Consider the following 11,801-nt stretch of genomic DNA (forward strand, 5'->3'; position numbering starts at 1 on the left):
TACCAGTATCCACTACGGAAGATCGTTGTAAGATGTCTCCCAATTTCCATACAGCGACTCAATTGCCTTACACTTTGCAATCCATGCCTTTTTGTATGATATGATATACCGGTATTTCTCAACAACATGAGCGATGATAACCTTCACCTTAAGAGAAGCGTCTTTCTTATGGATGGGGGAATCACACTGTGGGACGGCGGCAAACATTGCCGAATACGTAAGTCTCGTTCAAATTTACCGTTTTTTATTACCGTTTTTTATTTCCGTTCTTTATCAGATCAAATATTCATTACCGTTTTTTATTTTAATTTCAGCAAGATGGTAGATTTCGGGCCCATTCGCATACATATATTCAACCAAGTGCGGTTATAATACCGTATTTGGAGCTAGCAGGTTTTGCGAATGTGGCCAAAATTGCAAGTCTAAAAGTAGACTCTAAACTCATTGTGGCATTGTTAGAGAGATGGAGACCGGAGACACATACATTTCATTTACCAACAGGTGAATGTACCATCACATTAGAGGATGTGAGTATGTTATTCGGTCTCCGAATCCATGGAAAAGCTGTCAATGGCCCAACAAACGTAACCAATGACGTTTACATGGAAAATTTGGGCACCGAACCAACCGCCTCGGATAAAAATGGGGCTTCTGTCAAAACTGTTTGGTTAGAAGCAGTATTAACGCAACTCAAAAATAACCCTAACCCGTCTGAGGCAGAAAATATTTTACATGCAAAAATTTATATTTTACTTTTAATTGCTATTTTTTTAATGCTAGATAAGAGTCACAATTTGTTGCATTCTTCTTGGTTACCTTTAGTAGGAGACCTTGAAAAATGTAATGCATACAGTTGGGGTTCTGCTTGTTTGGCGACACTATATAGACATATGTGCAAGGCGGCCCATAGAGGAGTAAAGAGCATAGGAGGATGTGTTGTATTACTAACTGTATGGGCATTCACACGCATACCCTTGTTAGCCCCGGTTAGTAACGAGGTTCCATCACATCCTTATGCATTAAGGTAACGATTTTCATTTAAATGCAATTTATATTTATCAAAATTATTTATACGTCACTTTAACGTATTTTTTTTAATAAGCAAGATGGTGCAAACGAGGTATGAATTATGGAAATAATCCTCGTCATCATCTACGAGGGTACCGTGTTGCAATAGAACACATGGAAGAAAACGATGTAAGAATGATTAATTATACTATTAAACTTATTTAAATTTATTTTATACATTCTAATATTAATTATAATATTAAACTTATTTAAATTTATTGTATACATTCTAATATTAATTATAATATTAAACTTATTTAAATGTATTTTATACATTCTAATAGTTATATTTCTTTTAACAGTTTATTTGGAGGTCGTACATACAATATTCAGTGCCTGATTATAATGACAGCCGAGTCTGGAGTGCAACAACATATATCATATGTTCCTATACCGTTGAGATGCATTAGACGGATCGAGTCAAACTCCAATTTGGATTTGAACAACAAATACCGTCTTCGCCAAGATGTCTAAGTGAACACCATAACATGACTATGGTCCAAGCTTGGGACACGCATTGGAAAGATTTAAATAAAGAAGAGCTGAAAGAATGGAAAAGAAGAAGGCATTTGGTGTTACAAGGAAACTCAGTAATTGGTGAGTCTAAGCCGGATAGAGAATACATGAATTGGTTTTTATCAATTCCTTTTATGCACGTTGCTCCGACACAATTTTTGGATGATCCCCGCCAACGTGTAGCTTCTTCAACCCAACACACAACATCACCCCCACAACAACATAACCAACCATCATCCTCAGCTCAACAAACATACCAACACTTCCAGACCACCCAACAACACACCATTTATTCCACCTCAACCCAAACCATAATCCCCAAACTCCATTCCCTCAAACAAACTACTTTTACAACCAACAATATCAACAACAAACCAACCTACGCCCACCCATACAATACACTCCAATTCCTCAACCAAACTTTGAATACTCAAACCCTCATTCTCAACCCCAACCTTCTAACACCACATACGCACATCCCACTCCCACATACAACCCTGATGATGTGTATTATCCTCCTATCCAACACACCCGACCCGAAACCTACACACAAACCACACATTCACTACCCAACTTTGACCTCACCGATGACCATTTAATGAGTATGCCTTCTTTTGGCGTTCAAGAACTCGACGTTATGGATATGCCTCCAAACACATCACAACAACATCAAAGTCAACAACATCAACAACAACAAGACACCCTTGATGAATTGTCTTCCGACTCATCTCCGTCTCCCGCAAGACAAAGACAAGAAGACTTGGGCAAGGGAAAACACAAAAAAATTGGCACAAGATCTGGAACAGGCGGTCACTATAAATAAAATGTATTGATTCCATTATATCAATAAAATGTATTTCTTCCATTGTATAATAATATTTTAAAATTAATCATATCATAATTTTAAAAATTCTAAAAATAATAATAATATTTTTATTAAAATTCTATTATTAAAATTATTTCTATTATTAAAATTCTAAAAATTAATCATTTTTATTATTAATATTTTAAAAATAATAATATCACAATTTTTTTATTATCATGAAAAACTATTTTTATTTACATTTTATTTTAAATATTTTTTTATAAAAAAATTATTATTTTTTTTAAATAAATCAATTATATTAATTAAATATTGAATTAATAATTAAAATACAATTATATTAGTTATTATTAATATTTAATAAAGTAATTAAAATATTAAAAAAAAATGCGTTCTTCATGCCCTCGGCCATTCATTGGCTAAGCCCTAACTGCATGAATTGGGCCTTCAGGCCCTCGTCCATTGGAGTGACGAGTTCATTCTGAAAAAGGGGGTAGATTGGAAAATTATTTTCAGACTAGGACATATTGGGAAAAAAAATTCAAGAAAGGGGCAGGGCAGGAAAAAAAAGTCACTTTTCACATGAGTTCCAACACTAGACACAAATAATTGTTTGGACCTTACGGTGCGCCAGCACAGGACTATGCAAAATATGATGTCATGTTACTTGTTGGTCTTGGAGTAGGAGCAACACCTTTTATCAGCATTCTAAAAGATCTTCTCAACAAGCAGAAGAAAACAGTGGCGCTTACCAGCACTTATTTCTACTGGGTAACAAGAGAACAAAGTTCTTTTGATTGGTTTAAAGGGGTCATGAACCAAGTTAGTGAAATAGATCAAAAGGTACTAAGTTTTACCTAAATGTTCTTTTATCTTGTTTATGAAGCAATTACATAGACACCAGGCACGGCTAGGACACTAAAACACATGGATAATAATTTAAATAAATAAATAAATTATATATAATAACATACACTGACACCAGACACACTTTTGTTCAGATGTTTAAGTAATTTAAGTGGTTACAACTTTCTCTTAAATTTTTTTCTTATAATCCTTAAATTATGGTCTTCAGGGTGTTATTGAGATGCACAACTACTTGACCAGCGTATACGAGAAAGGTGATGCAAGATCCGTCCTCATCACCATGGTGTAAGCCCTCAACCATGCGAAAAATGGAGTTGATATTGTTTCTGGGACTCAGTGAAGACCGTCTTTCGCGAATTATCAACACTTTAAAAGCTAGAATTTGCTTTCTAATATCTTACATAAATTTTTAATCTCCATTTGAATCTACTATCAGGTGCGAACTCATTTTGCAAGGCCTAATTGGAAAAAAGTTTTCTCTAAAATATGTTCTAAGCATTGTAATAAGCGAATAGGTAAGTCATTCTACATCATACATTGTTTTAGAGACTTTGTTATTTGTTACTATGTCTTCTACTCATATATCTTGGCTTGGTATCATAAGTATTTTATTGTGGAGCACCAATTTTGGCCAAAGAATTGAGCAAGCTATGCTCCGAGTTCAACAAAAAGGTGCGACAAAATCAAAATTTGAGTTCCACAAAGAGCATTTCTAAGGAATATGCACAGCATGCTGTGATTCCAAATGTTTATGTTAACATGCCGGCGCTGTGGATCACTATTGGTTTCCTAATGTGTGTGTATAAAAAGCTTTTCCATGTGGCATTTTGGTTGTGTTTTGTTTCCTAAATTTCTATTTTGCATCAAAAAAACAAATGGACGTCATCTAAAAAAATGGAAAATGTCGATCTGCTACCCACCAAATATATTTTAATACAAAGTTTGAACTTTTCTATTTCTGCATTTAAAATAGTATTTATTTATTTTAAATTATAATAATTTATAAAAGATAAAAAGATTTTTTTTTTAAAAATAATTTGAAAATACCAAAATAACCATTTTTAGAAGAGAATGCACCAGATGAATTGGTGCATCCCCTAAGTTATCAAAGCAGAAGCCCAAGGCATTGGCGCATGCATTGGACTCCTCATGAGGAGGCGCCAATGCTCTTGGCGCATGCATTGGCCCTCATGAGGAGACGCTAATGCTCCTGGCGCCTGAATGGTGCCTTAAGTGGAGGCGCCAATGCCTCTGGCGCCTGCATGATGTGTCATGTTGGGCGTCAACCCTCTTGGCGCATGCATTTTTTGTCATATCTGTATAAATACTACACCTTTGATGCAATATTTTTCACACAAAAGCATCCCCTACTACCATATTTTCTCTAATTCAACCCCACCCACCTTCAAGTTTCCGTGTTTTAACCATGTCTGCATACATTCAGAAGCGAAATACCGATATAATATTTTCTGCCGTTGCGGCTCCGATACAAATTTGGCTCTGGAACACATATACGTTTGAACGTCTTAATCGGATGTTGTACATTTGGTTAGAGGGAGAAATTGGAGAGGATGAAAGGATTAAAAGAATACAATGGCTTGTATCCACGTTCAACCAAAATGGAGAAGTGTGCGAATGGGTGGATATTAAGACCGACCAAGACGCTCGTAGGATGATGCATTACATGTTCAAAATTGTTTTGATGGTTGTAATCGCATAGTTCTTGTATTCTAGTTGTTTTAATTGTTTGTGTTATTGTTTATGTAATGGTACTTTTGTCACAGACGTCTAATATGAAATAAATTTAGTTTTTCATATATTGCAATAGAGGTACATGTGAATTTATCTGGTTGTGCTCGTTCCAACACTAGGACAGTTATTGTGATTGTGACCTGGCTGACGGCATGAACTACATAATCTAACCATTTTGTTTGCCGTATCCATTTCGGTTCGAATCCGGGTACTGTTTGGGCGACCCTTTTTCTTCCTGCGCATAACTTCGTTGTGCCAGACGATGTCCCCTTGATATTCTAGCCAGTAATCCTCTTTTGCCATTATGGAAAAACTAATTTTATAAACATTTGATAGGCTGGTGACTTTGTAAACTTCAGATAGCAAGTAGGATGGATCCCTTCGAACATTTGAGCATGCTGCAATGACATGGGAGCAAGGCGTATGAAAGGCTTGGAACTTTCTACAGTCGCATCAACCTCTATTTAGTTCGACTTTGTATTGTCCCATCGGCATGCCCTCATTGTAATCCATGGACTCGGCAACACTATATCAACCTTTAGTGCGGTCAAACACTGTGACTACATGTGTGTTCGCTTTGGCAGCTTCATGTCTAATGAATTTCATTGAAGCATCACTGAACAACTGCCCAGATTGCAACATTGAACTCCATTTGGAACGTCGGCTCTCAAATAGCGCTCATAGCCTGAAATATGTTGTATGCACCAAAGCAGTTATAGGTAGGTTACAGATGCCTTTGAAGACAGAGTTCATTGATTCCACAAGATTTATTGTCATGTGGCCTCAACGTTGATCGTTGTCGTATGCCTTAGTCCACTTCTCCAATGGAATACTATCGATCCACCATACCGCATCTTCGTTTGACAATATTATTCCTTCGCGGTAGTGTTTGAAAGAAGGTTCTGATAATGCGTAACCTGCATTGACAACCTTCTTCCGCAACGTCTTATCTTTGATTTCCCGCATGAAATTCTGAGCAATATGTCTGATACATAACACATGCGTCTGAGGAGGATTTTGCCAGCCTTTATCAATGTTATTATATGCATTGATGATTGAAGGATGTTTGTCGGAGATCAAACATAAGTTAGGTTGAGGTGCAACGTGCAATCGAAGATTTCTTAGGAAAAAACTCCATCCCTCAGCAGTCTCCCCTTCAACTAGGGCAAAGGCGATTGGAAAAATGTTATTGTTGTCATCTTGTGCCACTTCCATCAGTAAAATTCCTTTGTATTTCCTGTACAACCATGTACCCTCAATTTGTATAATTGGTTTACAGAAAGAAAAACCTATGATGCATGGTTGATACGCCCAAAAGAGACGGTGGAATATTTCATTTCCAACAGCACACGTCCCGTCTGGTGTATATGCGGGCAATGTTTCCAACTTGACAATAGTCCTGGGAGCATATTGTTTTAGAGCCAACAGGTATTTTGAAAGTTGTTTGTAAGACTCCTCCCAATTGCCAAACACTTTTTCAACAACCTTTGTCCTAGCTATCCATGCCTTCCTATATGATGGAGTGTACTCGTACTCTGCCATAATATGAGAGATTATTGTACTCACCTTTAACGACGAATTTTCGCCAATGACAGACAATATTTCATCGCATATTAGTTGAGAGCTTAACTTCCGATGATCCTGCATTGGGTTTGTCAACATGCATGTGTGATCTGGACCCATGGATCCAATCTCCCAAGACTCGCTCCTCTTCCGGTACGAAACTGACAACCTAAAAAGGCAGTGCTCATTCGGAAAATAAATTTTATACCTCAATGCGTTAGTTCTGTCAACTCTGAAATCAGCCGATAGTTGCATGTGTAATTTTTTAATGGCTTTTACACATTCCTCTTTTGTGCGAAATGTGTCTCCTTATTTTAAAGATCCTTGCATTTGCACATATGGATTGTATCATATATCTTTGTTTTCTATTCTTTGTTTAATATGTGAAAAAATTTATCATCGATTTATTGTAAACCGAGATACCTCTATGTTTCGAAAACAAAAACCGAATAATTGATGATCAAATATTTCACCTTCGATATGGGCACTGATCATGTAATGTTATGAGGAAGACATATTTTATAAATCTAACTTGCTTTTCTTTACTGAAATTGAATGCATTGCTAAGTTGATCATTTGCACATACTAAATAGCGTAAACGTTGAACGCATTGATCACTTGGCTCGTCTGCATATACTTGACCATGCATGCAGTGAAAATAATTCACATGCAGTGACAAGAATGACAAGAACACACATGCTCCTAGGGAATCTTTGTAGCAAGGAATCTTTGTGCTCTAATATTCTAAAAAGACGCACATTCCCTAGGTGCCATAAAGCAACATGGGCGCCAAGAGGAAGGGCACCCCTTCCATTCAATTACTCTTAGATGCCAAGAGGAATGACGCCTCTTCCTTGCATGTGACTAATCACATGCAGGCGCCAAGAGGAAGGACGCCTCTTCCTTGCATGTGATTCTTCACATGCATGCTCCTAAGACTAAGGCTAGTCTACTTTTGTCATTGCATGCAATCAATCCCATACTTCGTAGGTTGCAAACCTACTAAATCACTCATCTATAAATAACCTTCAAATCACAATATCAAATCATCTCCAACACTACTCATCTATACTCTTTCTTTACCACACTATTTCTCTACCACATTCAAGCTCTGCAACATCAAATTATGTCTCTATTAACTATGGGTGTGAATATAGAGGAACACTCGAGAATATCTCGACATTTGTATGTTATCACTCTCTTTTTACTTATTCCATTTTTAAGATGTATACCTTTCTTATCTATGTTTGTATTATGTATTCCTTCTTCTTATTGCATTTCTTACTTATGTGTTATTAGGATCCAAAGCGTTTTCGGTGCCGTGTACATGAATATGTATCCCACGATCCTTTGATAGAACCATATATTAGAGGATGTGGATCTGGAAATGCACCAAAGTGACCGGGTCAAACTGCAGTTCGGCATGCAACAACAAATTTCAGAACCTCCCACGTGCTTGGGGAATTGGCATCAAAAAAGGGTTGATGCACAATGGGATTATTCTAACTGGAGAGACTTTGCAAAAGAGATGTGTCGTCAATGGAGGAATCGACGACAACACATCTTAAACGAACCAGTCATCCATGGTGCAAGACCAACTCAACAATATATGACGTGGTTTAGGTCGGTAACAACACAACAATTTGTATCTAAGTCACGATATTTGATGGATCCACGCTAACTAGCTTAACCATCGTACACCCCACAACAATTCCCCACCCAACACCAATGCCAAACCACCCAAACCCAACAACCAACCTCACAATATCAACCTACCACATACACACAACAATCAAACACCCAACCTCGAAACCCGTTCATATCATCCACCCAACAACCAACCATCCAACGTCGCAATCCATTCATACCACCCACTCAACCACAAAACCAAGAATCAAACCTTGCAACTACAACCGTCTATAGCCCAGATGATTCATATGAGTCACTTCACCGTAGCCCCCCCACCAATGACCACTCAAACTTCCCATCACCAAAACACACAACCATTGTTTAACTATAATATGTCCCAGAAACCATTGCTTCGTTTCCAAAACGATTCAATGCCCCAATTTGGGCAACTATACCGTCCCCAATCCACCCAATCCCAACGACCTAGCTACGATGACATGGGCACCGAACTCCATTACGTAAGCGCTGTTGGCCAGAGTCCATCAGAATATTGGGAACAAATGATGACACATCTGTCAAATATCGCTGGAACTTCCGCTGGACCTTCCCACCAGCCATCATTCGATCAGGTCAGCACACAAAGACCTCAAACACCTCAAGAAAATCGTGGGAGACCTCGGAGACAAACTAACACACCTGGATGTGGAACAAGGGGACGTTTCGGTCGGGCCGGTCATTAAATTTATGTCAATCCAATATAACCAATTCTTACCACATGAATATTTTTTTTTACATTGTTCTTTTTTATTTGATAAATAAACAAAATTAAAAAAATAAATAATACAATGGTGTATGCGTCAGATGAATTGACGCATACACCACATGCACCATTCAGACGCCAGGAGCATTGACGCCTCCTCATGAGGGCCAATGCATGCGCCAAGAGCATTGTCGTCTCCTCATGAGGAGCCAAATGCATGCGCCAATGCCTTGAACGACTCCTTTGATTACTTAGGGGATGCGTCAATTCATCTGACGCATCCTCATCTAAATGTGATTATTTTGATTTTTTTTTTGAAATATTTATTATTTTCGATTTTTTTTAAAAATAATTATTTAAAAAAAATCCAGATAAAAACTAATTTATATTCAAATATAAAACTAAAACTAAAAATATGTAAAACAACTAAGCGTGATTTTTTTTTTAATTGAGGTGAGCTTATCAACTACAAGTAAAATATAGTTTCTTTTAGAACTTCTGCATTAGAAATATATTTATTTATTTTAAATTATAATAATTTATAAAAAGATAAAAATAATTTTAATTTAAATATAAAAATAAAACAAAAAAGTAGGTAAAACAACTAAACATGATTTATTTTATTTATGTGAACTTATACACTACAAATTGAAAATATATTTTTTTTTTAAATTTTCGACTCCAAGTCAATATAACATCTAATTATTATTATAATTAAATTTTATTTCATTTTATTTTGATATATTTGATCGTTAATATATCTAGAGCATATATGAACGAAATAAATGTATCAAAAAAGACAAATTTACTAATATGACCGGAATAGATAGTTTGAAATTTACTTTGTTTATCATGATAAATATTAATTATGTATTTGTCCATAAATAATAATTATGTATTTACCATATCATAAATTAATACACAGAAATATTAATTATTATTATTATAATAGGGTTTATTATGTATATTAATAATCATTTTCTTTTCTATCTCCTTTATAAATTCATTCTATGTATTTCCTCTATAATTTCTTTTTTTAATTTATTAAATAAATTAATGTATCTGGTATATTGACCAGATTCACTATGTAAAAGATATATTGACACCTAAAAAGTATTTGAGTTGTCATTTTAATAATATTATTTCTTTTTCTACTGATTAGATTAAAAGTTGATTTAAGTGTATTTATACATATCTCTATCCGATATTAAATTTAGATGTTTAAATATCTCTATTCCATTCAATATATATGAAAAAGGAAATTTGTCACCGCTGTGTTGAAATTGAATTTAATAGAAAAGGTTTAAATTATTTGACGTTCAAACCAACCTTCAAATCATATTAATCAATTCAATATACCGAATATACAAATAAAAAAAATTAATCCCTTAAAATATGACTTCAGTTGAAAGTTGGAAATGCCAAACTAAAGAAAGGGTAACATCGTAACCCCCTGTGAAAAGTTAATTAAAGAAAGAAAAAAATAACTTTTTATTAATTTACATAACTATCCATTACTCATGAATGAATCAGCTACCACACTAAACATTTATAAATAAACACTACAATACAACTCATAACATACATTTCAATTCTTCAAACCATTTATCTTCATCTAATTCAGTTACTGAAGAAAAAAAAAACATTATGCCAAAAAATCAATCAAACAATTGATTCACCAAAATACCCCTGCATCATGTACAAGCAGGAACGAAGCAACAAATGTTTCGTCTACTTTTTCACTTTCTTTGTTTTCTGTTGTGCAGTTTTACTAATCGCTGCATTGATATTCCGATTGAGGAATCCAGAGGTAAAGTTAACTTCAACTACATTGGATCAAATTACCTATAACGTTACTTCACCGTCGCGTTCATTCAACGCAACAATTCTCACATATTTCAGTATCTGGAACCCTAATTTCGGTGGAATATTCAGTTACGAGAATAGCGATGTGAAATTGATGTATGCGGGTGTTAAAGTTGGTTATATGAAAATTCCTGATGCCAGAGTGAAAGAAAGAAGAACCAAACATACGGATGTTAAGGTGAATATGAAGTTTCCCGAGTTAATTGTTGATGAGAATGGGAATTTTACTAGGGATGTTTATTCAGGGACGTTGAATCTTACGGGTTATGTCAAATTCAGTGGGATTGTTCAAATTCAGTGGTTGAAGATTGTTCACAAGAGAAAGACAATAGAAATGGTTTGCAATTTGAGTATCATATTGACATCAAGGGCAATTCAGGGAATTCAGTGCCAATAAGAATAAGATTTTTTACTTGATCTTTGTGTTGTTTTTAATTTTCAAAATTCCTTGTATTTTTATCTATGTAATCAAAATATATGGTTGAGATTGATTATTCTTTTAAATAGAATTTCCTTCTAGTGTGTCTGAAGCTTATAATGAAAATTAAATGTAGCATTAAAATTGTTGGATATCAACTTTATTTTTCTTTAAGTTGATTTCGAGAAAGTATGTGATTGTGCATCTTGGGACTATCTCAAATGCATTTTGAAAAGGATGGGTTTCGAACCTAGGTGACTTAAATGAATGAAGATTTTAGTTTCTGTTTTAATTTGCGACGAGTCTTTGAAGAATTTATGGATGATGTTTGTAAGAATTTATGGATGATGTTTGTAAAATCCAAAAAGGAAGAGGGCCTTAGGGTGAAGGACTTTATGGCGTTTAATTTGTCTTTGTTAGGTAAATGATTTTTGGAGGTTTTTATAGGAGGATGACAACCTTCGTATGTGTTTCTTTCTTTTGTGAGGTTTTTAAAGTAAGCGATCTCTTGACTACTTGTTTGGATCATACTTTGCCAG

General features: G+C 35.2%; 1 protein-coding gene across 1 annotated transcript; it reads left to right on the forward strand.

The window, feature by feature from the left end:
* Nucleotides 1–10,545: 10,545 nt before the first annotated feature.
* On the forward strand, nt 10,546–11,368 carry LOC127120773 (late embryogenesis abundant protein At1g64065). Its single transcript, XM_051051314.1, has one exon. It carries the CDS (start codon nt 10,675–10,677, stop codon nt 11,239–11,241), a length of 567 nt encoding a protein of 188 aa, XP_050907271.1. The 5' UTR covers nt 10,546–10,674; the 3' UTR covers nt 11,242–11,368.
* The last annotated feature ends 433 nt before the right edge of the window (nt 11,369–11,801 follow it).

The sequence above is a fragment of the Lathyrus oleraceus genome, chromosome 2 (genome assembly GCF_024323335.1).
Source record: "Lathyrus oleraceus cultivar Zhongwan6 chromosome 2, CAAS_Psat_ZW6_1.0, whole genome shotgun sequence".
Classification (NCBI taxonomy): Eukaryota; Viridiplantae; Streptophyta; class Magnoliopsida; order Fabales; family Fabaceae; genus Lathyrus; species Lathyrus oleraceus.

Bases quoted from the DNA above. Each gene is read 5' to 3' on its own strand.
- LOC127120773 (XM_051051314.1), top strand. From the start codon at position 10,675: ATGTACAAGCAGGAACGAAGCAACAAATGTTTCGTCTACTTTTTCACT.